Here is a 27,828-nt window from a genome sequence, read left to right on the forward strand (position 1 = left end):
CAGTCTTTGACTGAGCCACTGATTGAGCCACCTGTGCTGAAGCAGGGATATCCTTAAAACCAGACCTGTTGGTGGTCCTTGAGGGTTGCAGTTGGCCACACCTGCTGTAACACATTTTTAGTTATAAATGGTCAACTGTCACATGCAGATCACAAAAAAGCATTTAGTGACTAGAAATAGTGAAGGAATATAATCATCAGGGATCACCATCAGCAACTGGGCGATAATAACAATGTCAGAACCAATAAAAGGGACAGCTAGCTACTGGTCGTTATTCTTTCAGCATCAGCCTCCTTGTTCCCACTGACTGGAGGGACAATTCACATGGATGAATGGAAGAAGCCCGCACTATTTGCTGAGTTCTCTGCTCCTTGTATCCCTTGCTTTGGCAATACTGGGAAATGCAAATAAGTCCTCATGGCTTTCTCAGAGATTCACATTTCAAAAGCTGTTTGAGGAAGTAGACTTTTGTCCCATTTACCACTAGCTGGTTTGGGAAAGTACTGAGATGATATAAGCCAGTAACGGGCCTGAAGGGTGTAAGGGGGTAATAACAAGCTTACCTGAGGCCCTCGGATAGGCCTGCTGGAGTGCCCAGGCCGGAGGAAAAACAAGCAGGAGGGTGGGTGCAGATTGGACAGCGGCTAGCGATGGGGAGTACCCTATAGGCCATGTAGGAGGAGTGCTCGGGCATAAAGGAGGGGCAGCCAGTGGAGCAGCAGTGCGGACCACATACACTGTAGGGTCACTGGCTCCAATCAGTAATGGGAGAGTGCCCCGTGACTGATTGAATCCGGGACAGAAGTCCTGGCTGTTGCCCCTGTCGGCGGCTATGCTCCTGCTACTCAATGGGCCAGAGAGCCCTAAATTACAGAAATGTGTAGCTTTTTGAACAAAGTTTTGCTTCATTGGCCATTTATTTAATCTTAAAGTTATCTGTCAACCTTCTCACTATAATCACTATAATTCATTGATCATATTAAGAATATTCACTCCATAGGGCTTTATCCCACATGGGAAATAACAGACATTGTTACTACTATAATAAAGCCAACCAACCAGAGGTTACAGAAAGACAATCCGGCCTTGGTTGAGTATGTTATTGATCTATGTGACTTTCTTACTTATTTCTTCCCCATTTCACTCTCCTCTGTTAAAGACAACTTTAAATGTTCAATAACTCTAATTACAGGGAAATACTGCATCCCACTGGAAGAGAAACACATTTGTCATTCTTAGCACCAATCTTTGTATTTCTAGTCTACTGTAGAACAAATGTCTTTTTAAATAAGATAAGTCTTACACAATTGATTTACTCATCAGTAAGGTGGGAGTATTATTTATATATTTATGTAAGTGTGACATATAGTGACAAACATTTGATTCGTGTATAGAATCCTAAAACAATATGGTAAAAAAACAGAGTGGATAAGATTACCTTAGCATCAAACCTACGAAGAACACAACTAAGAAACCAGTGAACTTCCAGTGAACAGCAGAGTGATGCTATACAATAGCGAGGAATAGTTTTCATGTGTAACAAATATACATTGGTTGTCTGCAGAAATTTGCTTTTCTCATGCAGTATGTCTACAGTGGCTGGTAAAGCGATCAAGTAATTGTCATAATACAGTATTGATTCATCAGTCTCACGTGGCCACTGTACGTCTTCCTTAAGGAAATTCTGTATCCCACATTAAAAGTAACCATAGGAGTACATCTGATTGAACCCTTCAGAGTTTATTTTGTGAACACAGTAAAACAGAAGCATATATTGTTCCGTGCTCTGTTTTCATCCAATGTAGTATGGAAAAATGTCATCATGGTGCACACCAAGTGTGGTTGGTCACATTTTGGTGGACTCCATAAAGGACCAGTCTTGGTTGGTTGGTGGTCTTCTTGAGCAAGTCCTCTGGTGCTGAGTGATGGGTCGACTCCGTCTGAAACTGTTGATTGAGCGTCTCAGCGAGCCCAGCCTCTTCCAGAGCCTTAGTTGTGGTTCACTGGCATTCTCTGCATGATATGGCATACATTCATGTGGCCCGTAGAGAGACTGGTCTAGTGCAGCAGGTTTACAAAGTGTCACGAAAATGAGGCAGGTGGCAAGCAGAAGGAATATGCAAATGAGAGAGATGATGATGGGCAGAGGGTCTGTGACATCTGAAGGACTTTCTGTGGAGTTTCCATGGACAGTCTCCATGGTTGTGTTGAAAAGTCCAAGGATACTGATGTCTGCTGCTGTGTCATTCCCAAGTTTCCCTGTATGTTCCGTAATCATCTTTCCTGTAACAAACGCAAACATACATTTCAGTAGTTTATTTTGCTCTCTATATAATATTTTAATGCAATAACATATATTAAGTACCCTGCAAAAAGCAGGCACTATTAACATGATTTATGAAGTCAAGTGACATTTTAAACAAAAAAAATGTAAATCAAATTATCTATGTACCTACAGCTCAAGCTACAGTATTATTGAGAAAGGCAAAATTAAGTCTGCTGAATGTTCACATTTGTCAATCTAAAAAACAGCAACTTGTTTACAGAACAATTGCTATTCAAAATCTCAATTACTTGTTATGGTAATAGCTACTGAGATATATTAATTTCTTCTCTCCTTCAGTCTGTTTGTGTTAAGTAAAATAAATGGGATGTGAGTACAGAAGAATTCTCTGTTATCAGAATATACAATCAACTTTTCAAAAAAAATCTTCCTTTGAATGTGATTTCAATTGAACTATTTGTATAAAACAACTGCGTGGAAAAGCGTTGTCCAAATTGTGAAGACACTGCTCATTGGATAACACAGTTAAAGACACAATGTTGTTGTTTAACTTGTCTTTAGAAATATCAAAATGACACTGTGTAAAAAAAAAAAATAGCAGGTAAACTCTTAGGGCTAAGTGTTTATAATGCCTGTAAATTCAATATGTTGTGAGTTATTGTGGGCCACACAAATGATGGCCTCCAAAGTTTCCTCAATATGTTCCACGCCCTCCCCCGGACAACCTAACAGCCTTAACTGCTCTAGGTGTTCTCTCCGCAAGTGTAAAAAGGAATGGAGGACATCAGAAAACAGGTAGAGGGTTTGTCTGACAGACCGTCCTACCGACCGCTGAGGTACCCGGCTGCGAGATATGCAAATGGGGACGCAAAGTATATTTAAAAGAGTCCCATCCCACACTTCTTAAAATTATTTCCATACCAACTATATAGAGTTAAGGCACCTAATGACTAGAATGGTGTATTGGTATCAGACCCAACAGGATAAGAACCGACAACCACAGCTTTTCTAGGCAGTAGCTCTAACAGTGTGAACTAAACCAGCTGATGGGTAGTGGCTTTGTCACATCATACTTATGAGCTGCTTATACCTCACACATGTAGCTCATCAAGCTATTGGAATAGAGGAAAAAATATTGAGGTAGGGTCCCCCAATTAACTAGTGCTACAGAGCATTTACCCACTCATGAAAAAATGAAAATGACTCGCTGCAAACCGGATCACATAATGTCCTTAATATTGCTTGAAGCTGTAGGCATTAACCCCTAGATAGCTCATGGTCTAGCGGGGATGAAGAGAGTTGTATGGGGGAAGTCCTAGGACCCTTCCAAACCTCTCATAACATCCAAGAACTAAATAAACCAATGAACCTGGGGCAGCTCTCAATAAGCAGTATTGTACTCACATATATCCATGTGTTTTCCGGGTCTGTGTGCTCCTTTGCTGAGTGCAGACAAAGCGAAATCGCCTGTACCGATGGGGAGAGGTGAATCAGCGGGCACTACGATGCAGGAAAAAACTGCTGAGGCTGGACTTTGCTGTAAAATGTTTCCTTTATTCAAACATGGATAAAAAGAGGAGGGGAGGTAAGCCCCTGCACCTCTAACGCGTTTCACCCGACGATTGGGCTTTTTCAAAGATTAACATTACCCGTGCGTGAGACATTGAAATACCGGAAGTAAACCGGACGTGACGTCACTCAGCCAATGAGCTGCAAGTATACCACAGATGGCATGATGGGAACCTGCATTCATGGCTGATGTGCGCTCGCGCGAGATACAAGGGCATCAGTGTCATGCGCAATAGAAACTAATTAAAAACAAAGAGTATTCAGTTTGCAATCCATTATAACCATAATAACAGTTGGTTTTGGTTAATCATTAAACCGCAAGTCCCAAACATACAATGACATACATGTAATGGTATATACATAAAGATGTTCATTAATTGATTTGTTTTTTGTAACTGCGGATAGCAAACTTATGATTGCAATAATAAATTAAAAACAAGTAAAGTCAAGGGTTAATTATAGATATTTCCAGTACATCAATATTTAAGTTCTTAACTTCCATATAGACAGTGCATATTTCAAAAGTGCAAAAAAAAAATCATATTTAAATTCTAATAAAAAGTAATAATGACAATAACACCAGTGCAACTTATATTCTATGTTAATGCAATTATAACAATAAATTCCAAACAATTCTTTCATGGAGCTGTGATCTGTTTATATTCTAAAAAAATGTTTAGATCATAATATACAACACCAATATGAACACTAAAAACCTCATTTACTAGTGTGTTCTCAAGGGAAAGAGAGAGGGGGAGGGAAGGGGAGAGAGGGGGGGGGACAGGAGTGGGGGAGAGGGGGAGGGGGGGGGAGTGGGGGAGGGGGGAAGGAAAGGAGGGAGGGGTAAGGGGGGGGAAGAGGGGAGGGAGGAATGGGAAAGAAATGAAAGAGAACACAAGTTGTGAATATAATCAAAGACACATTTACAAAATGCAAAATAGTCAATGTTGCCATGATACAAACATGTAGGCACATAAAGTGATTGATATAATACATATTGAATTATCAAGGAACAAGAAGCATTAAATATGGTCCATGGTGTCCTATCATAGTAAATAAAAAATTATTTACTATGATAGGACACCATGGACCATATCTAATGCTTCTTGTTCCTTGATAATTCAATATGTATTATATCAATCACTTTATGTGCCTACATGTTTGTATCATGGCAACATTGACTATTTTGCATTTTGTAAATGTATCTTTGAGTATATTCACAACTTGTGTTCTCTTTCATTTCTTTCCCATTCCTCCCTCCCCTGTCCCCCCCCCCCCCTTTCCTTCCCCCCCCCCCTGCCCCCCCTGTCTCTCCCCTTCCCTCCCCCTCTCTCTTTCCCTTTAGAACACACTAGTAAATGAGGTTTTTAGTGTTCATATTGGTGTTGTATATTATGATCTAAACATTTTTTAGAATATAAACAGATCACAGCTCCATGAAAGAATTGTTTGAAATTTATTGTTATAATTGCATTAACATAGAATATAAGTTGCACTGGTGTTATTGTCATTATTACTTTTTATTAGAATTTAAATATGATTTTTTTTTTTGCACTTTTGAAATATGCACTGTCTATATGGAAGTTAAGAACTTAAATATTGATGTACTGGAAATACTGTATCTATAATTAACCCTTGACTTTACATGTTTTTAATTTATTATTGCAATCATAAGTTTGCTATCCGCAGTTACAAAAAACAAATCAATTAATGAACATCTTTATGTATATACCATTACATGTATGTCATTGTATGTTTGGGACTTGCGGTTTAATGATTAACCAAATCCAACTGTTATTATGGTTATAATGGATTGCAAACTGAATACTCTTTGTTTTTAATTAGTTTCTATTGCGCATGACACTGATGCCCTTGTATCTCGCGCGAGCGCACATCAGCCATGAATGCAGGTTCCCATCATGCCATCTGTGGTATACTTGCAGCTCATTGGCTGAGTGACGTCACGTCCGGTTTACTTCCGGTATTTCAATGTCTCACGCACGGGTAATGTTAATCTTTGAAAAAGCCCAATCGTCGGGTGAAACGCGTTAGAAGTGCAGGGGCTTACCTCCCCTCCTCTTTTTATCCATGTTTGAATAAAGGAAACATTTTACAGCACAGTCCAGCCTCAACAGTTTTTTCCTGCATCGTAGTGCCCGCTGATTCACCTCTCCCCATCGGTACAGGTGATTTCGCTTTAAGCTATTGGAATATCTCACAGGTATCTCCGGTATGTTCCTCAAGGAACATTAAACTGTCAACCAGGAAGTGGACCAGGAATTGGAAGAAGTCTACTTTTAAAGGAAGCCAGGGGGAGGGAGCTACTACAGGTTGAGTACTCATTTTGTGCTACATGACGAATATGCACAATGGTGGCTACGGTATAAGAGAAAAGCAACAAAGATATTCACTCTGCCATCTGCCAGAGTGCTAGACACATATTGAATTGAAATACTTTATTTTAAAATATATAAAACTCTACAAACTTCAGGAAGTGATTCCACTGGCTTCCCACAGTCACACAAAGCATTATTGGGTTGACAAATATAAGGCACCTCATGAGGAACGGGGTATGGTATCAGACCCAACAGGATTAGAAGTTGAACGCGCAGTCTTTCTCCCCGCCTCCCCTGAGACTGATCCGTGACCCAAAGGAACCGAACAATCCGAGGCGGATTCTTAATCCGCCGATCTCTAGTCTTGATCATAATTTTGATCTGAGTTGCAAAGTTGCAACTTTGCAAAAGAAAAAAAAAAAGAATATGAACAGCTGTAAGAGAAACTTGAACTTTGCGTGGCTGGTACCAGCCTGTTTTAAGTGAACTTTCATATGTCCATGTGGGAGGGTTAGCGTTTTATATATCTCACTGGGAGTGGAATTTAACGTGTGCCTTGTTGATGGACTAGTGGCAGCTGGAAATAAACATTGCAAGTAAAGGGCTAGGGATGAGGGAGAGAAGACACCTGGAAGGAGTCCAATGACCAATGGGAAGGACAAAACAACCTCCTTCCCCAGGTATGAATGTTTTGCGGGCTGATAAACATGCACTTGTGGACAAAAGCAACCTCCTCTGGCGCTGAGGTGGGGACTTGAATTTTCTTCGTATAGACTGTGACCTCAGGAAAAAACAAAAGACAAAACATGCAGGAAGCCTGCAATGGTGTATTACCCAAGGGATACAAAACATATATATAGGAGCAATTTATTGATTGATTATCTATAAAATATACATAAAAATATACATGAAAATATACATAAAAATTAATAAAATATTTGAACCAGTGCTTGGCACTAACTGGTGATGTGAACAAGCTGCTTGCACACTATCACAGTGGGAGGCTTGAAATTTGTGTCCAAGACTTCTGATCTTTGCTCCGCCTGGTAAAAATTGAAAACCTACTCACCAGATGTGAATAGGTCAAATGCACTGGTTAATGGTCTTTAAGGCCGGGATACACCGTCTGCCTGGCGGTGTTTACGTCTCCTGCTGCCGGGATCCTATCTCGTGCTCCGTCGTGAATCACTTCATGGAATGCACCCGATCCGCTCGCGCAATGACGTCACCAATTCTCGTCCACTGCTACGGTGTCCCAACAGTACCAAAAACCATCCAACGCGTTTCGAAAGCTCTATTGGTGTCTTTCTTCGTCAGGGATATGTGCTGAAAGCATCTATGCTGCTTTATATCTCAGTTTTTGATTGCAAACGGTCCATGATTGGTGTGATTAAATTAAAACAGTGTGATATCAATGTCTCTTGATTCAGATATTTGAAAGAGTATACATGATTTAAAATAGAGATGGAAAACAGACTGCAGGAATATTAATATACTGCAAGAATGTTAATACAATTGGGAATCTTTGACATGTAAATTATAGATGAATTAATCTTCTCTGTGTGAAAATGTATCTAATACGATGTTGTATTAACAAACATATTTGTTGTTAATTAAGTGACTAATTATTTAAGTAATACATGTTCATAACCTACACAGAGATGTCTGTTGGAAATTTTCATGATGTAATTCATATCATGGTGTCATATAGGGCATATTGCCATGCACATATTATGTACAGTCAAATTAACCCAATCATACCAAACAAATCATAGTGGATGTAGAATGGAAATACATGTGGAATATAAATACATATGGATTGAAAATACATTGATTAGTTGAAAGAATACATTAAACATAGTTAGAAACATAATCACAAAGTAGATCATATGATAACACAGCAATAGTAACAAAAGAGTGCGGTACTTGGTATGGTGACCGCAGTCATGGGTATATTCATAAATTAGATCCATAAATAGATCCATAAGGAAGGAAAAAAGGCAATTATATGCATATACAGTGCTATTGAATGGTGATAGTCCTAAATTAGATTAGTATGTGTCTATAAAATATGTGATGAACTAATTCATAACTTAACATTATAAGTGTTTTTTGAATTATAATATAATGTGATTATTTTACATTTGTTCCATCACTATTTGATGAATTTATTGAAAATTTGGTGAAAAAAAAAATATATATATAAAAAGTGATAATTATTTTTAATTTTTAATTTTTAAGAAAATAATTAAAAATAAAAAAAAAAAAAAAAAAAATAAAATTAAAAATTAAAAATTAAAAATAATTATCACTTTTTATATATATTTTTTTTTTTCACCAAATTTTCAATAAATTCATCAAATAGTGATGGAACAAATGTAAAATAATCACATTATATTATAATTCAAAAAACACTTATAATGTTAAGTTATGAATTAGTTCATCACATATTTTATAGACACATACTAATCTAATTTAGGACTATCACCATTCAATAGCACTGTATATGCATATAATTGCCTTTTTTCCTTCCTTATGGATCTATTTATGGATCTAATTTATGAATATACCCATGACTGCGGTCACCATACCAAGTACCGCACTCTTTTGTTACTATTGCTGTGTTATCATATGATCTACTTTGTGATTATGTTTCTAACTATGTTTAATGTATTCTTTCAACTAATCAATGTATTTTCAATCCATATGTATTTATATTCCACATGTATTTCCATTCTACATCCACTATGATTTGTTTGGTATGATTGGGTTAATTTGACTGTACATAATATGTGCATGGCAATATGCCCTATATGACACCATGATATGAATTACATCATGAAAATTTCCAACAGACATCTCTGTGTAGGTTATGAACATGTATTACTTAAATAATTAGTCACTTAATTAACAACAAATATGTTTGTTAATACAACATCGTATTAGATACATTTTCACACAGAGAAGATTAATTCATCTATAATTTACATGTCAAAGATTCCCAATTGTATTAACATTCTTGCAGTATATTAATATTCCTGCAGTCTGTTTTCCATCTCTATTTTAAATCATGTATACTCTTTCAAATATCTGAATCAAGAGACATTGATATCACACTGTTTTAATTTAATCACACCAATCATGGACCGTTTGCAATCAAAAACTGAGATATAAAGCAGCATAGATGCTTTCAGCACATATCCCTGACGAAGAAAGACACCAATAGAGCTTTCGAAACGCGTTGGATGGTTTTTGGTACTGTTGGGACACCGTAGCAGTGGACGAGAATTGGTGACGTCATTGCGCGAGCGGATCGGGTGCATTCCATGAAGTGATTCACGACGGAGCACGAGATAGGATCCCGGCAGCAGGAGACGTAAACACCGCCAGGCAGACGGTGTATCCCGGCCTTAAAGACCATTAACCAGTGCATTTGACCTATTCACATCTGGTGAGTAGGTTTTCAATTTTTACCAGGCGGAGCAAAGATCAGAAGTCTTGGACACAAATTTCAAGCCTCCCACTGTGATAGTGTGCAAGCAGCTTGTTCACATCACCAGTTAGTGCCAAGCACTGGTTCAAATATTTTATTAATTTTTATGTATATTTTCATGTATATTTTATGTATATTTTATAGATAATCAATCAATAAATTGCTCCTATATATATGTTTTGTATCCCTTGGGTAATACACCATTGCAGGCTTCCTGCATGTTTTGTCTTTTGTTTTTTCCTGAGGTCACAGTCTATACGAAGAAAATTCAAGTCCCCACCTCAGCGCCAGAGGAGGTTGCTTTTGTCCACAAATTCAAGTCTGGGTGCAAGATACCAGAACAATCTCAACAGGCAGCTCCAGGACTACCATTCGGACAATTTATCTAAGGTTTATCATTTGTTGATTGTATAAGCGCTGTTTGTACACCTTTTGTTCTACATGATAAACATGCACTGATGAATGCTAACCCCTTCTGTGGGATAAAGGGGAATCCATCCACCTTACTGTCATCAAATCCTGGTACTCACTGATAACTAGTAACTATCCTCCAAAATATGCATATCATAAATGAATAAATGACATTTAGCTCTCGTATTTAAAGACAACATATGTAAGAAAGTATTCCATTGTTATGTGATGTAATTTCAGTGTTTCAGAAGTGGGAGACGTTTTGCACAAAGACAAAACTGGAGTGAAAACATGATGAGCATCTTTTTAAAGTCCCTGGACTGTGCCATTCACATCCTTGATTGATCCCAATCACATTATATATATATATATCCCAAACATCTGGCATTCTTCCCACATTTGCATGAATTGCATCAGATCCTTAGTAAGTACGTAGTAGTAAGGAGTCACTGGTATTTAAATACTTTCAACCTGTGTTTCTTTTTTTTGTAATGTAAAAGGTGCCGGTACCCTGCCTCTTACCTTCGCCTGCTCCTCATCTCTCGTCGCGGTGTCATGTGACGTCACATTGCCATGGTGACACGGCGTTACAAGAAGATGCTGTCGGAGATGAGGAGCAGGTGGAGAAGGTGAGAGATAAAGGTGCGAGTACACACTGTACACTGGCACGTACCGTCACAAAAAAAGATCTGCTTTAAACCGAAGGCAAACAGACAAAGATCAAACATGGAGGGCTGTATTTACTGAGCAGTGCAAAGCCATACAACGTGATACAAAAAGTGATCTGCGCTCATAAATTGTATTAAAAGTGATTGGTGACTTTGTGACCCTTATGGGAAATAAAACAACCTGTTTAGGATGAGGTTTATGCCGCTGTTCTTGTGGGATGGCTCAGCACTCCAAAAGTAGTACAAAACAAAAAGAAAAGCCATACAACACCTTACACCCTATTCTATTGAATGGGCAATAATGGGTATTAGCTAATTAGCTAATAGCTTTGCACCCCTTAGTAGATATGTAGATATGGCCCAGAGCGCTCTACCTAATCACATATCATTCTTATTATCAAACCATCAACTCTCCTCTTTCATACGAAATCCTTTATCACCCAACAAGTCTATGAATCAAACTATAAGATGTCACATGGCTAAGTGCTTCAACTGTTTTTAATATGTTATTCAGTGGGTCCGGGGCTTTTAAGTTTTAGAAAAGCTGCATAATACTGTATGTCAGTAGAAGGAGCTGCCATCTAATGCTAACGCTTAGCACAGTTACATTTGTAACATTAGGACGCGCCTTTTTGCGCACACAAATCAAAACATTGAATTATCCGTGAATAAACAGAACAATGTGTTTTGGGGGGAAAAATGTACAAAAATCATTTTCAAGTTCAGGCAGAGCTGAAAGACGAAGCGATTTCTGCCTCCCCCCCCAGCGCAGGGCACGGCGCTCCGGCTGTCACTTTCATCCTTTTTAAGATGACGGAAAACTGCAGAACTTTCAAATGAAATTCCCTTTCATTCTAATCATTTATGAAATTATAATCTATCAAAGGCAACGTTTCAGAGGCACCTGTGCAGTCACCTGGGGAGGGCACGGGGCCAGGGAAGGGGGGGGGGAGTAGTACTAGTACTGTACTTCAGTTTTAATACTCTGGATCTGTGATACTAATGGAGGGACGAGTTTATTACCACACAATTTCAGGCAGTTAGGGTCATTTAAAGAAAAGTGACTGAAAATAATTCTGCTTTACTCATATCTACTTATTACTAAAAATATTTAGATGCATCAACCATTAAGATTTAACCCATTCACGCCTTCATTGCCCAAGAGACCAGCACCCCTTGTGGCAATGAAGATGTGATCTATATCAGGGGGTGCACAAACTTCTGGTGATGTGCCCCCCCTACCTGCTCTCCCCCAGTGCTAACGCCCCCCCCCCTCACCCCTTACGTTTGTTGCGGCATCAAATGACATCACATGACGTGTGCCCGTCGCATTGCCATGGTGACAGGCGTCATGTGATGTCACATAACCATGCGGTGTCATTTTATGCCGCGTTGCCATGGCGACGCGTTGGCCGAATCACGTTAAGTGAGCAGCAGAGGCCTCACGCAATCCCCCGGCATTTCATTTAAATGCCTTGGGAAAGAGCGAAGGGCCTCTGCAACCGTCTCCCCCCAAAAAATCATGCGCCCCCTCCCCAGTTTGCGTACTCCTAATCTATATCATCATTCATTTTCTTTGGCTGTACAGGTGACTGTGGTCTTTAAAGTGTCAGATAAAGTTTGGGATGTACCTCTGGCCAAAAGCAGCGGTAGCACAAAGTAATAGCTGAAGCAGGATCTACCTTCTATTGAATATAAAAGCCAGATTTCTTTAAACGATAGCACTATGCATAGATCTGGCAAGGATTTATAAATGGCGGAGGGGGGTTGTGATTACATTCGGTTGGGCGCAGGTAGAAAGTTAAAAGAATATAGTGATACTGCCGCTTCCGAGGAGAAAAAGTGACATCAAAAAGGCGTTACCCCATTATTTAGCAGCTTTATAATTGCTCGATATCGGGCACAGTACCACTAATTTTTAAAGGTATTTCAGCCACTGTTAATGATAAATGATGTTATTGGCCAGTCAGGTGAAGTGTCTGGAATATAAATGTAATCCCTGCGGGGATGAAGGTGCCTCCGGCACGATGCAGGACTGTTTATCACTGGCAGGAATATCAAATGACCTTCACACCACTTGGAAACCCTGTCCCAGAGGATTCACAGCTAGGATGGTGTTTGTGCTTTTATAGCGAAATAAAGCAGTGCGATGAGAGTGCGTTTCATGTAGCACTATACTGCAGGGGTGCCAAAGTCCAGCCCTCAAAACTCTGCAACAGGTCAGGTTTTAAGGATATCCCAGCTTCAGCACAGGTGGCTCAATCAGTCCCTGCTTCAGCACAGGTGGCTCAATCAGTCCCTGCTTCAGCACAGGTGGCTCAATCAGTCCCTGCTTCAGCACAGGTGGCTCAATCAGTGAGCCTCCTGTGCTGAAGCTGGGATACCCTTAAAACCTGACCTGTTGGGGGGGCTTGAGGACTGGAGCTGAGCAGCACTGTTGTACTGAGCCAGTGGAGGGACTAGTGTAAGGAGGACCCCAGTGCAAAAATATTCTGGGGGCCCAATCTCTGTCCACCCCTGCTCCCTCATTCGTTGCAGGACCCCCTGGCAGGAAAAAGGTTAAAGCATTGGCATGTCCATCTGCCTAGGTACATGGCCAAGTAGAAAATACAACCCATCGAAGCAGATGCACAGAGAAAGCTGCAGGTGTCTTATTCCTAAGGGGGGTGAGGTGCTAATCATGTGGTGGTAACCAAACTCTCACAGTGCCTCATCGCCATCAAAGCAGTGCAAGTATTTAGAATGGGAACTGTCATTTTTATTCCGCTGCCTCTTTCATGTAACTGGCTACAAATCAATCAACAAGCAGCTATCCCACTTACACTTCTATTTACTTCAACAGGAGTTTCCGTGTAATAGTGTCCTGATCGGCACCATTGCAGTTGAATGAATAAAACTCTGCGTCTCTGGCTACTGCAATTGACCATCTTATTTTATTTTTCCCCCCAAAAAAAATCCAGTGGACCCCAAGTGGCCTGTATCTTTCTTCTCATCAGATGCTGGAAAGCAACGTTTGGGACACTCACCTTATGAGAGATGCAGGGCTTCTCGCTGATTCTCAGCATACAAGAAGAAGGCAATGCTGAGGGGAAAGTGAGAAGACCCCATGTAAATGTGATGGGTAATGTTCCCATCGCTCTGACCTGAAACATCCCGCTAAAAAGCAATGCTGGCAGAAGTGGAAGAGCCCTTGTTATAATGTTCTTTGGTTACCTTAGTTGTGGGATTGTTCATAGGATCTGCAGTCTTCTCATGGCTTTTGCCTTTCACTGGTAGCTGCCTGTTCTCTTCCAGGCAGAGTGCCCTTTGCTAGGGGGATGGGGAGACAGAGGGCAGCAAGAGGGAGGAGAGAGGTGTGGGTGATGCAGACAAAGAGGAGAGAAAGCAGAAACTTTTGCACAAAACACAGACTCTCTAAACCTTCAGCTTCCTTTCGTCCTTTAGTGGCGGGCTGTGATAACGTTTACACTGGGTGCAGTCTGCTTCAAGTTGGTGAAAAGGACTGATGGGATTTGCAAAACTCTTTAGTTTTCGTTACTCTTGGAAATAACAGTGTGAGCTCCCCAAATAGTTCATTTCCCCCTGTGGAATGTGTACATGGTACGGTCTGGTCCGGGATTTTGTTCTGTGAATGCCAGCCTTCAGGTTGCTGTAAAGTTGAGATGGGCTTAGAGGGGGATGGGACGGAGTGAAGGTTAATATAAAGAGCTTCTTTATGTTTCTCTGTCTTAGCAAATCCCAGCTTCTTTCCTTGAACTTTTCAGTTGTTGCTTACTTTGCTTTGATCTGTGGGTTGTCTTCTGGGCACAGTTGCTGTATTCAATGATATATTTGCATCTGCTTTGTGTTTGTACCACACTTTGGTGCAGACCGTATGTACTAAGATCATTTCAACTTATTTTTGTGCGTCAACATTTGAGCTATAAAAATTAGTACAAACCGCCATAAACGGGGGGGTCGTATGTAAGAAGGCTTCAAGCATGAAGCGTATATCGTATAATTGTTTTATTTTTAAATATCAGTTTGACACAATTAACATGAAACCAGATGTAGCCGAGTCCCCCTACCCTGCCGCCGGTGCGGGGGAGCTGCTCACTGGTTCCCCAGAGCTCTGCGCGATCGGGAGCTGGAGGCGGCCATTTTGCAAGATGCGAAGTGCGGCGAGGCGCGCATGGGCAGTGGAGGAGGCGGCGGCGGCCATCTTTGGATAGCTCCGCACATGCAGCCGCTGGACTACATGTCCCAGAATCCTCCGAGGGGAGGGAAACACCACATGGGGCTGTCCCAGCCAATAGGGCTCTGAAGAGAAGAGGAACAGGATATCGGAAAGCCTGCGGGTCAGTCTTCCAGGATCTGCAGAGAGGATGGATGCGTCCAGGGTGCCAGTAGCCCCTAGACTAGGCCAGAACTCTGCCCCGAGACCCCAGACAAGCCGTGAGACACTAGCGAAGTAGTATTGTAGGGACGGCCCCAGATAGGGACGGCCACGCTGTGCCCTGCGGCCTGGGACCAGGTTACAGGATGCATAGACTTTTGTGAGACCCTCCGGCTGGAGCATCCGGACCCCTTCGGAGAGAGGGGATTTGTGTTTGAGGCCCCGCTTCGCGGGACCCGGTCCAACACAGGTTACCTAGGTACTGGAGTACCCAACGTGCACCTACATCCACAGGGTGTAGCGCTACCTGTCACTTGGGTGGGAATTGCTGGGACAGGACACCAGGGGTATTGGTGCCACAGCACCCACAGTACTTTGGGGGAACCACCACGTGTTGGCTCATTGGGTGTATACTGTGGGTAAGGTTATTGCCGTTATTGTATGTGTTAGTATGTGTATACAGTAAACCAGCGGTGCGCACAGTGTGTGGCGCGCCCCCCAGAGGGGGTGCTGGATTTTTTGGTGGGGGCGCGGGTGCTTGCAGAGGCCCTGCGCTCTTTCCCGAGGCATTTAAGGAAATGCCGGGGGATCGCGTGAGGCCTCTGCAACACTAAACACTTACCTTGTTTCAGACGCTGTGACGCGTCGCCATGGCAACACGGCGTCATATGATGCCACAATGTTATGCGTGGTGATGTCACACGGCCGTCTCCATAGAAACACGTCATGTGACCCCACGGCGTCAGTTGACGCCGCAAACAAGGTGAGGGGGGAGCGCGGGAGCGAGAGGGGTGCTGACAGGGGGGTGCAGCTCAAAAACTTTGCGCTCCCCTGCAGTAAACTTTAGTTCTATACATTGTGTGGTGTATTACTCATTACTGTGTATTGGTTTCCATGAGGGGTTATCCCGCGCTGCTGGGATCCCTCATGGGTGGAGGCGCTGCACGCAAGGAGACAGAGCTCACCCCAGGCTCCCAGAGGTGGAGGCTTAGGCCTCCTGTGGGCAGACAGGTACAGCAGCACGCGTAGTCACCCGCGTAGTTCCCTTAGGCATAGGGAAAGGGGGCTACACAGAATTATATGTATTTTTTTTTACTTAGAACTAGTATTAGAAAATATTAATTATTAGTGTAATATTATTTATAATAGTCAAGTTCAGAAAATAATACATTTCGTTAACGGCTTTTTTGGTTGATACAGAGCCACGCATTCTATCTGCACTAGCGCTATTTAGACGTTTTAAAGTTTACAACTAGTTGCGTTTGGTGAACGATTTTGACGCACTTCCTACTTTTTTTTGACATACAGAAAAAGTATCTTTTAGTATATACCATTAATATCTGTACGCCAAACAGTCTGTGTGCCCCACCCCCCAAAAAATACATATCTGGTGAGTACAAGAACAAGTTAAAATGAGATTTCCCTGCTCCAGCTGTGCAACCAAAAGCCCTTTTGCGACACGTACGAACCTTTGTGTTTTACGACATTTTGCCTGTTGTATTCCTTCTGTCAGTGCCCCTGTTAAGCATTTCTTGCACAAGGTGATAAACGTACAATTTCAAATAAATATGCAACATTTTATTTCCGTTCACGCTCCGGCGTTACGTAATGAATACTAATGCCACTAAGCTGTTTTTATCATTTGCACGTTGTGCGTGTCACGTTAAAGATGTGTGTCACCTTCTGCCTGTCTTTGTATCCACGTTTTCACATCCTCTATCGTAGTCATTGTTATTAGAATGTATTTATAACATCGGCATATTGGTCCGTGTGACGCGGGACATTTAAAAACCAGGATGTTAAAAAAAAACAAATGTACAGGGGTACATTTTCCGGGGAATATCTCTGGAACTACAGGGTCCCCAGATCTAAAAGTAATGCAGTTGAACTCCGGTTCTCATCCTGTGAAACAAAAGAGGGATTAGGTGGGGGAGATGTATCATAGCAAGTTTGGAGCAAAATGCACGTAAATTGCATTATTCTCATCTTGTGTCTGTTTGCGTCAATGTATCAGAATGTATGTCTTTGCTCTGAGTTTTGCGCCACCTTGCGATTTGGAGAGGGGCAGTAGGAGGAGATAGGGGGGAGTTATATGATACAGATTGTAATGAGATGTATCAAACTCTACATCTCTGTGCATCACTTTTGTACCTTGTATATGTGTCAAAAACTCTGCCAGGTCTGAGGTGGCGTGAACTTGTCTTGACAATCGTATGAAACCGCTTTGTACCGGTTTTGGCCTGTGTGCACCACCTGGCTATGCTTGATAATGTAATAGGAGGTTACGGAGGAATACCACTTTTATAATGTGATCAAACTGTGCCTCTATGTTCAGCATTATTTTCTTTCTTCTGAGAATCAGATTAACATTGAACCTTGTCAACCTATAATTTTAATGAGCTGGTGGATTTAGTAACCCATAGACGTTATTTCTTTGCCTCCTTGTTAGGCTCTTCATACACCACAATATATTTGATAAACTATGCAATAATTACTATAACACTATGGTGTTTGTATGGTGGAAAAAAATATTTGATTCATCGTATTATAAACAAGGATTTTTCACTACGGTTATGTACCAAGCTGGACACCAGAGGGCAGCACATAACATTTTGAATGTGCTCATTTGTTATCTTGTGCTGCCTGCAAATTACTGTACCTTGTATTGGTTCCTCACTGAGAAGAGGAACGACTCATTTTGTCTGCTTAGAGCTGTACCTGACCCCTTCTCTGCCTGTATACTCTTCAGAGTCCTGTGCTACCTGTCTTTCCAGGTAGCATCAATGTAGCTCAGAGGGCAGGTCTTGTATGCAATCAAGTTATATTTTGTTATATCATGTTTCTAGTCTATTTTATCCCATAAACATGATATAATAATAATAATATGCCCTTTTAAATGATCGCGTTGCTGTATAAAGCCTTCTGAATAATAATTGTTGCTTGGTAAAGCAGGTCTTGTGTAAAATACATATGTATCCCCCTCCTAAATAGTTACTAACAATACTGGTCTATACTGGGCCACACCTTGGTTGCTATGGGAATCTATACGTCACGCAGGGGTATTTAAGGAGGAGGGACTGTTGTGGAACGTCAGGTTCCCGGAGCTCCAATGGAGCGGAGCCTCGGGGAGTGTAGATGGGAATATTAATAAGGTGATAGCATAGGCCAGGCCCCCTGTTTGTTATGTTGTAGATAGGGACAGTACCCCTCAAGTAAGGAGCCCCTAAAGATGGAAAAAGGGTCCTTTACAGTTTGGGTAAACGGAATACAGCACGCCATAGAGGGTCTCAAGAAAAGAGGGCCTCTGGGTGCCATCTCATCAGCTCTATCCGCGGATCAGCACTAATGTTCCTTATCATTCTGTGTGTGGAAGTGGCCGTTTCCAAATACAGCAAGTTATTGGTCAAGCACCATGAGACCTATCAGGATTTCCCATAGAGGCCTTGAGTAGTCTGATCACTATCTAAAGAGGAGAGACATGGGGGGCCGAGTCCCACAACTACCTAAGAAATGAAATCAGAGTACAATCCATCTAAGGCTGGGTCCATAGAGGGGGAAGCCGCGCTGAGCCGTGAGGACGCTCCGCGATGAGCCCCGTCATCCTCAGGGTGGATGTCTTGAGAGGGGGCTCCCACGAGCGTCCGCAGGAGTGCTGAGACGCAGGGATTTTCAGCCGACAGCCGAAACTGTTTCTAAGCGCGCTGTCGGCTGAAAACACCCAATCAGCGCGAAGCAGCGTCATGACGTCAACATTGTGACGTCGACGCCGTGACGTTGACGCCGTGACATTGACGTCGGCGCTTCGCGGGCTATTGGCCCAGCAACGTCACTGCTCCACCTCCCCCGCCTACCGATCGCGCACGCCTGCCAGTCCATGGAATCGCTCTTGACCGAGCAAGCGAGCCTCAGCATCAGTACGGAGGAGCACAGCTTCCACCTCTATGGACCCAGCCTAAGTGTTAAGAGTGGCACAGATGAAAGAGAAGTATTCATGTATGTCTTTGTATCAAACTCTGTACAACGTGTCAAGATATGTCTGAGCGGTCTCTGAGTTGGGGACACAAATAAATGACGGTTGTACTGTAAAAGTTCCTAGCTCTCATTATTTCACAACCTTGCTACCCCAGCCGCACAAATGCCAGCACCCTAAGTCAAGGCAACCCATGTGGAGTACCATATACACACAGCACCGATGTAACCTCGCTCGGAAGCCGGGCAGAGAGGATTACACATGAACTCATGAGTTTCCTGTGTACAGCATGGAGGGGTTTTATCGCTTTCTATCCAACATAACCTTAGGTTGTTAATCACAAGCACCTTCACAAACAAAGTGAGCAACCAAACTCAAGCTGATGAGTCCAAAAGGTGAAACAGACCTTGATGTGCAAGCTGTGTAAGGTAGCAAGAAAACACAATGGAGGATAGGAAGTAAAAAGGAACACACTCAGGCCCAGATCCCAAAAGGTCTGTGCTATTACCAAGACATTATCAAAATCATTCATGGACGTTGCTTTCCCTGAGTTTCAATTACTTGATAATATGAAAAAACAATGGCTGTTGTGTATCTTATTAGCACAGGCAGGGCCACTGACAGGGGGGACAGAAGGGACAAGTGTTCTGACGTCAGCGGGTGACTGGCCTCTCTGATGTCGGCGCGCCGGGAGTAAGCATGGCCCAGCTTCCGGCGCGCGGGGGCTTGAGTGGAGGCTCGGTGTGCGCTGAAGTCAGAGGGCCCAGCGTGAGGCAGAGAGAGGAAGAGGCCTGCAGGTGAGGAGAGCCAGGGCCCAGCGTGAGGCAGAGAGAGGAAGAGGCCTGCGGGTGAGGAGAGCCAGGGCCCAGCGTGAGGCAGAGAGAGGAAGAGGCCTGCGGGTGAGGAGAGCCAGGGCCCAGCGTGAGGCAGAGAGAGGAAGAGGCCTGCAGGTGAGGAGAGCCAGGGCCCAGCGTGAGGCAGAGAGAGGAAGAGGCCTGCAGGTGAGGAGAGCCAGGGCCCAGCGTGAGGCAGAGAGAGGAAGAGGCCTGCAGGTGAGGAGAGCCAGGGCCCAGCGTGAGGCAGAGAGAGGAAGAGGCCTGCAGGTGAGGAGAGCCAGGGCCCAGCGTGAGGCAGAGAGAGGAAGAGGCCTGCAGGTGAGGAGAGCCAGGGCCCAGCGTGAGGCAGAGAGAGGAAGAGGCCTGCAGGTGAGGAGAGCCAGGGCCCAGCGTGAGGCAGAGAGAGGAATAGGCCTGCAGGTGAGGAGAGCCAGGGCCCAGCGTGAGGCAGAGAGAGGAAGAAGCCTGCAGGTGAGGAGAGCCAGGGCCCAGCGTGAGGCAGAGAGAGGCCTGCAGGTGAGGAGAGCCAGGGCCCAGCGTGAGGCAGAGAGAGGAAGAGGCCTGCAGGTGAGGAGAGCCAGGGCCCAGCGTGAGGCAGAGAGAGGAAGAGGCCTGCAGGTGAGGAGAGCCAGGGCCCAGCGTGAGGCAGAGAGAGGAAGAGGCCTGCAGGTGAGGAGAGCCAGGGCCCAGCGTGAGGCAGAGAGAGGACGAGGCCTGCAAGTGAGGAGAGCCAGGGCCCAGCGGCAACTGCTTTTTTTTTTTTAGATGTATGGGGGTCTCTTTTTTTTTAGTTGTATTGGGGTCTTTTGTAATATGTGTGTAGCCAAGACCCCTCAGGCTACTAATTCTCTGGCCCCTCTAGTACTAGAAGTCCCAGTAAAGAGTGGGCAGTGTTGGGAGCAATTCCTGCAGGGCCTGGTTGTATTGTTATACTGTATGTGTGTTACCTAATAAAGTTCAGGAGTAGCCTGGTATTACAATGGGGGCCTATGACTGGTAGGAGGCCGGCTTAAAAGCCACTCCCCTGGGACGGAGGGGGTTTCCCCCTAGAGGTTAAAGTAAGGCTGGGTCCATACAGCTTGCGTCCGAGCACGTGGAGTGGGTGTGTTTTTTGGCCATGCTAGATGCGCCATGGGGGGTAAGTCTAGGGGTGTCACGGAGCTGGTTCATCCTCGTTGGCTGAACCGCTCACGTGACCTGCCCATCGCGGCGAGAAATCAGTTTCAACTGATTTCTCGCGCAACGCACCCACCTTCCTGCTTTTGCGCGCGCCCGCGCTGTCTATGGGCACGATCAATGTTTTAAGGGACTTGATTGTGCCGCGTACGGACCCCTCTGGGCGGTCTGCGGCAGCATGGACTCAGCCTAAGGGTTCTGGGAGTTAATTCTGTGCTGCCCTTCCTGCTATGAGGACACAGCAGTGGGCTGAGTCCTTGCCCTGTTAGGGGGTAAGGTATGCTGAGGAGGGGTGCTCAGGGCCACAAGCCCGGGGTACTGCCTTCAGGGAATGGAACCTGTAATATCTATGATGTACCCAATAAACCCCAGTTATACCCTCTCCGTTCTGATGTCTGGAGTGTGAATACCAAGAAGAGTTGTCTATGAGTTTCATCCTGGCTGCACCAGGATCCTCCTGGGCTGGAGGAGCTGCGCTGACTGCCGAACCATCCTTGATAGCCTGTCCTGATGTCTCCCTATACCACCGCGGAGATCTCGGGCCTTCTGTTCTACCAAACAGATATGCACCAGAATACACCGGTAGCTATATGATCTCACTTAGGGTGGGGAAAGGTGCTACATGTGTAACCCCTTTTCCCCCACCCGAAGGGACATTTGGTTCTGGTTACCGGTGTAATTCTGCTCACCTGCTCTCAGGAGCACTGAGCTTCCGCCGATGTTGTTGGGGAGAACTTGAAAGGTTTTCGGATTTTTGGGTTCTTTCTATACAGTGCAGCGCCTCCATTCCAACAGGGCCTATCATGGATAGGTGCAGTCCCTGCAGTAAAACCTCTTTGCCTCCCCTGAAAGACTGCAGCCTCAGGTAGGACTAAAATATAACTTGTGGTCTTTATTCTTGTTGCACAGCATACCTCACAGCACATTGACATAATACAGCAGATCTTCTTCTTCTGTGGTCCCTGGAGCCAACCCAAGGAGCTTGAGGCCCCAGGAGTCTCTCCTTGTCTCCCATGCTCCCTGAGGGAGTATGGGGTATATGCTCCCACTCTCCTTAGGAAAAGGTATAGAAGGTGAACCAGAGCCCTGGCTCCACACTTCTACATCAACAAGAACAACTCTAAATTTGGTACCAGGGCTTACGTGTTAGGCAGAGAAGTTTAGTAGCCATGGGGAAAACATGGCTACATGCGCATTGGGGTCTTTTTTTAATATGCATTGGGGTCTTGTTTAGATGTATTGGGTTCTTTTTTAGATGCATTGGGGTCTTTTTTTTTAGATGCATTGGGGTCTTTGCGGTCTCTTAGATGTATTGGGGTCTTTTTTTTAGATTTATTGGGGTGGGTTTTATATGTATTGGGGTATATTTTTAGATGCATTGGGGTGGGTTTTATATGTATTGGGGTCATTTTTTTGGATGCATTGGGGTTTGTTTTATACGTATGTATTTTGGGGGGTGGGGATATTTTTAATATGTATTTGGGGTGGGAAGTTTTTTGCATTGGGTTTTTTTTTAGTATATATTGTGTGGGGGGAGGAAGTGAGTGAGAGTAGGTTAATTGGGGTAATTGATGCAGGGGGGTGAGAGGAGAGAGGGGGTGAGTGAGGAAATGAGGGAGTAAGAGTGAGAAGCAGGGGAGACAAATACATGTGAGGCGTGGGGCAGGGATTGTGAGAGTGGGGTAATTGATTGAGGGGGGAGAGTGAGAGGTGCGACAGAGGGGAGAGAAATAGATGGCAAGAGGGAGAGAAATAGAGGGGGCCCACGAGGTGTGAAATGGGGCTCGTAACACGGTCAGAACTGTGCTGGACCCCGGGATATCTGTGCGACCCTGAGCATAAACTTAACGCCATGTTATGTTAGCACTAAAATAGCATGACTCCCATTAAGTATCTCTTACCTAAGGGTGGCGACAGACAGACTACTAGAGAATCAAGTGACTTCTATACTTCCTCAACCACAGCCTTTATACCACACGTATCTCTCTCCTCTTTATGAACACCCATGTTTTAGGGTCTGGACGGAAGCCATATTTAGGAATGACCTAACTAAAGTCTTGTTAAATCCCGGTGTTAAGTACAATGGGGCTATGTGGATAAGTCTTCGTCCCATACGATTTTGCACACACTTTTCTCCTGTATTTCTTTTCAGGAATCAGTCACAGGTTTTTAGCATAAACAGCCTCAGAGAATTAAATTCATTCTCAATAATAAAAAAAACAGTACTTTTCCATTCAAATACCATTTTCAGCCTGTGACTCCCAAATAGTCCTTAGAGGTGAGCAGAGACTGCTGACCATTTCACCTGCCTATAGTGCCCATTCTTCCCACAATACATAGTATACAGGCGTAAACCCTTCAAAGTGTGTTTGTTACAAGCAAGTGCTGGTGAAACTGTAACCTCTTCACATTTTACATCCATTTATCAAAATCAAGGTTGCACAATGAATTCTAAACACAAATGCAGAACTGAAGGCAACATTTGGAAAAACTCCCTTTTCAGCCGTTAAAAATACATTTTCTTATGTGATAATTTTTATTTATTTTTTCAAGTTGGAAGCCACTGATGCAGATGAAGGGGAGAACGGCAGAGTGTGGTATCGAATTGTCAGTGGTAAGTAGATGGATCCCAGTAGTGGATGTCAATAGCCTCATGCCCAATGGAACACCAATGCCTTCAACTTCTTCCTCCACGTTGGTTTGTAGGCATCTTGCAATCAGGCTCCTGTATAGTCTACTTCAAGAGTATAACACACTCGACACCTCTCTCACATTCTCCTCTCACATTCTAAAGGTAGCTAAAACCTGTCATTTTTTTCCTCTGCAATATTACAAAGATACGCCCTTTCCTCTGTTGCTCGACTGCTAAAACTCTGACTCGGGCCCTCATTCTCTCCTGCCTCAATTACTGTAACCTCCTGCTGTCCGGCCTTCCTGACTCTCACCTGTCTCCCCTACAATCTATCCTAAACACTGCTGATAGAATCACTCTACTCTTTCCTAAACCTGTCTCAGCGCCTCCCCTGCTGTAATCCCTCTCTTGGCTTCCTATCAAATCCCGTATCGCACACTTAATGCTCCTCCTCACTTTCAAAGCTTTACACTCTTCTGCTCCTCCTTACATCTCAGCCCTAATTTCTCGCTACAGTATACACCATCCCAACTCTTGCGTTCTGATCAAGGATGTCGTCTCTACCCCTTTTGTATCTAAAGCCCTTTCCCGCATTAAACCCTTCTCACTGACTGCCCCACACCTCTGGAATGCCCTTCCCCTCAATATCCGACTAGCACCCTCTCTATCTACCTTTAAGACCCATCTTAAATCCCACCTCCTTAATGAAGCATATGAGTAGCTCTGTGGCTGGTACGTTACACCTCATACATAAGCCATGGCCCCTTGCAGACTCACTTACCAGAACACCTTCCTACTGTCTCTCTACGTTCTTCCTACTTACTAATTTGATTGTAAGCTCTTCGGAGCAGGGACTCCTCTTCCGAAATGTTACTTTTATGCCTGAAGCACTTCTCCCCTTTATGTGTTATTTGTATTATTTTGTTATTTATATGATTGTCACGTGTATTACTGCTGTGAAGCACTAAGTACATTAATGGCGCTATATAAATAAAGATATACATACACAGTAAAAGAATGACCCGTTAATGGTTTCCTCTCATCTTCCAATGCTCACCTGTGCATGCCAGTTGTGCAAATTTAACATTTTAAGTAATGAGTCCAAAACCAAGCACCTTTTGTACAGGACTCATCCCTCTTTGCAGTAGCAAAAAACAAACAAACTGATATGAGCCCGTTTGCTGCTGGCTACAACAAAATATTATCGTGAAGCAGCGTAAAAGGATTCATATGATTAGAAACCTACTTGGTTACGGGAGGGCTTCCTACGTCAGGGGTGGGCAACTCCAGTCCCCAAGGGCCATCAACAGGTCAGGTTTTAAAGACATCCCTGCTTAAGCAGAGGTGCTCAGTTGACGACTGAGCCACTGCTTGAGACACCTGTGCTGAAGCAGGGTATATCTTGAAACCTGACCTGTTGGTGGCCCTTGAGAACCGTAGTTGTCCCCCCCTCACCCTCCCCCCCCCCCCCATCCTTTGTATTTATTTGCAATGCAATGGTAGCATTAAAAGATGATTGTAAGCTCTTGAACACAGGGATTTACTGTGCCTGTAATTTTTAAACCTATACTGTAAATTATATTGCATACCACACTGCATCCACTGACAACCTTATAATAGAAAGATCATTATTAAGTGAAAAATGTAACCTTGCCAAGAACACAGTTCCTATGACAGCTATGTTTTCGCACAGTTTCCAAACATTTACAAAACAAGTACACAAAGTGCTTCCCTATTTTCATGTTTAACAACCACAGCATGTCTAGAGTACTCAGGCTTACACTGCAAATAGAGAAGTCACCAACAGGAGAGATGTCGGAAGGGAAAGACAAGAGAATAACTAGAATCTGTGCTGATGAGCGGTTGAGACAGAAAACGTTTGCTCACAATCATTGGCGTCAGCTGGTCTTGCGTCACTTCTCACCCCTTTTGCAGGAGAATGGTTAATATTCCAACCCATTAATGGTTTGCAGTGATGTCATTGTGATCTATCAATGCCCTCCAATGGAACAAGATGTATGCTCATGTATCCTATGCAATACTGGGATAAGCCATTGATATTGGTAATATAGATGTATTTGAAATACATTTCATAATTTTTTTTTGTTGATAGGAAATAGCAAAAACAATTTCCGAATTGATGTCAGCACGGGACTAGTCATGCGGGGCACCCAACCTCTAGACAGAGAGACCAATTCATCCCATGTTTTGGTGGTAGAAGCTTACAACAGTGACCAAGGACCCATGAGAAGTTCTGTAAGGGTAAGGTGAAATCAATGTACTAATCCAGGGGGGGCGCAAACTTTTTTCCCTGCGCCCCCCTGCCCGATGTCCTCCTCTCCACGCGCCCCCTCCCTCCTCCTTGCCATAGCAACATGACGTCACATGACCCCGCGGCGTCATTTGACATGGCAACGCGTCTCCAGATGCTGACTGAATCCAGGTAAGTAGTGTTTACAGAGGCCCTGCAGCTCCCCCGGCACTTAATTTAAGTGCCTTTGGGAAACGCGCGGGGCCTCTGTAAACCCCGCGCCCCCCGCCGGTAATCTCGCGCCGCCCTGGGGGTCGCGCCCCCCACTTTGCGCTACCACTGTACTAATCCATGGATGTAAAAATTGATCAAAGTGTGTTTAAGAGCATAATCCTCATAAACCGGGAGGTACACCGTCTCTTAGCCTGATTTTAAAGTGGTTTGTGCTATGGAAGGCCAGAGCAAGATATTCTATTTAAGAGAATGTTTCATAAACCTGTAATGTTCCTGTATCACCCAGTACCGTAACTGGAATTAAAAGTAAATAATTCATCTTAACATAAACACGAGTTAAATGATAGATAATCAAACCAATGACAGTGATCTGCATCAGTAAAACCTTCCCATTATCCAACAGATGGTGACATGCATGAAGTCACATTGTGCTGGTGTCATTCCGCTGACCCAATTACTCCTCACTAATGCCTCTCCAAAAACAAAGTAAATAAGTAATGTTATAGCATGCAAAAAAACATAAGATAATTGATTTCATAGCATAACCCGCCAATACTGAATGTGCCAAAAACGCATTGCAGGCATTGCATGGAATTGCATGGAATAGTCATTTAAGAATCAATGCCAAGCAACATCAATGGCTTTGTTCAGTGGCTCTGAAACCTACTGTACCCATGGGGCGCTGAGCCGAACATAGATTTTTGATTACCAATGAACATCCCATTTAGGGATCTCAATTAGGTGTATTAGCATGTTAGCAAATGCATTGGTTATTTCTAAAACTTGATGTGGCTGGAGAAGATGTTTAAGAGCTCCTGGCTACGTTTGTTCTTTTGAGTGTTAACGGCCTTTCTAGAGCAGTACACTTATATTAATCTCTGCGTACCCCTCCAGAACCAACACTGAAGTGGTTAATATTAGTTGTAAAAAATGTTGTTAAGAGTCAGCATTTTGCTAACAGTTAAATCAACTTTGGAAGAACACCCGTAACTACTTGGACTCGTTTTGATCTGAATCATAAATATATCTCAAATGATTTATGATTCCAACCTTTTGCAAATGGCAAACATTGCTTGAAATGGGAATATATCAACCATGGTGCATGACAGAGAAGGAATGGGCTAGTGGTTAAGGCACCAACCTCGAACAGGGAAAGATAAAGCGCCAGCTCCCTGTGACCTTGGACAAGTCACTTTGGCTCATATTTACTAAGTGGTGCTAAGTTGTAAGGTGCCTTACCATTGAATGGACTGAACAGTGCCTTACAGCTTAGGACTTCTAAGTAGGTATGGTCCTAACAGCCAGTTTATGGATCGATCTGTACCAATGATTCTGTCCCATATCCCAGTACTGTGATAATACCAGGCTTTTCACTTGTTGATGTGCCTTTCCATTAGGTGATTGTCTATGTGGAAGATGTTAATGATGAGCTGCCCATGTTCACACAGCAGCAATATACTCGCTTGGGCCTGCGAGAAACCGCGGGCATCGGGACCTCTGTCACGGTCGTGCGAGCGACAGATCGAGACACAGGTATGTAGGACACACCACCCCAAACATTGGTTGAACTGTTCTTTTGTCATTGGTTTATTA

At 43.5% G+C, this 27,828-nt stretch overlaps 2 protein-coding genes across 7 annotated transcripts in view; one reads left to right on the top strand and one right to left on the bottom strand.

The window, feature by feature from the left end:
- CDH23 (cadherin related 23) overlaps positions 1-27,828 on the top strand; it is a 653,830-nt gene that overhangs the window by 467,340 nt on the left and 158,662 nt on the right. For all 5 annotated transcript variants that reach the window (XM_075610599.1, XM_075610600.1, XM_075610601.1 and 2 more), the window contains 3 exons: positions 23,672-23,732; positions 25,864-26,012; positions 27,633-27,768. In XM_075610599.1, coding sequence (XP_075466714.1) covers positions 23,672-23,732; positions 25,864-26,012; positions 27,633-27,768 — 346 coding nt within the window. The remainder of the gene's footprint in view (positions 1-23,671; positions 23,733-25,863; positions 26,013-27,632; positions 27,769-27,828) is intronic.
- Positions 1,324-14,337, bottom strand: C8H10orf105 (chromosome 8 C10orf105 homolog). Of its 2 annotated transcripts, XM_075610169.1 has the most exons (3): positions 13,975-14,337; positions 13,788-13,843; positions 1,324-2,283 (listed from the first exon to the last, which is right to left on the bottom strand). In XM_075610169.1, the coding sequence occupies exon 3, from the start codon at positions 2,276-2,278 to the stop codon at positions 1,847-1,849; it is 432 nt and encodes a 143-aa protein (XP_075466284.1). In that variant the 5' UTR covers positions 2,279-2,283; positions 13,788-13,843; positions 13,975-14,337; the 3' UTR covers positions 1,324-1,846. The 2 variants fall into 2 exon arrangements, with proteins under 2 accessions (XP_075466284.1, XP_075466285.1); XM_075610170.1 differs by lacking the exon at positions 13,788-13,843.

This window comes from Ascaphus truei, chromosome 8 (assembly GCF_040206685.1).
Source record: "Ascaphus truei isolate aAscTru1 chromosome 8, aAscTru1.hap1, whole genome shotgun sequence".
Classification (NCBI taxonomy): Eukaryota; Metazoa; Chordata; class Amphibia; order Anura; family Ascaphidae; genus Ascaphus; species Ascaphus truei.

Coding starts and splice junctions, on each gene's coding strand:
- C8H10orf105 (XM_075610170.1), bottom strand. CDS start 2,278: ATGATTACGGAACATACAGGGAAACTTGGGAATGACACAGCAGCAGAC.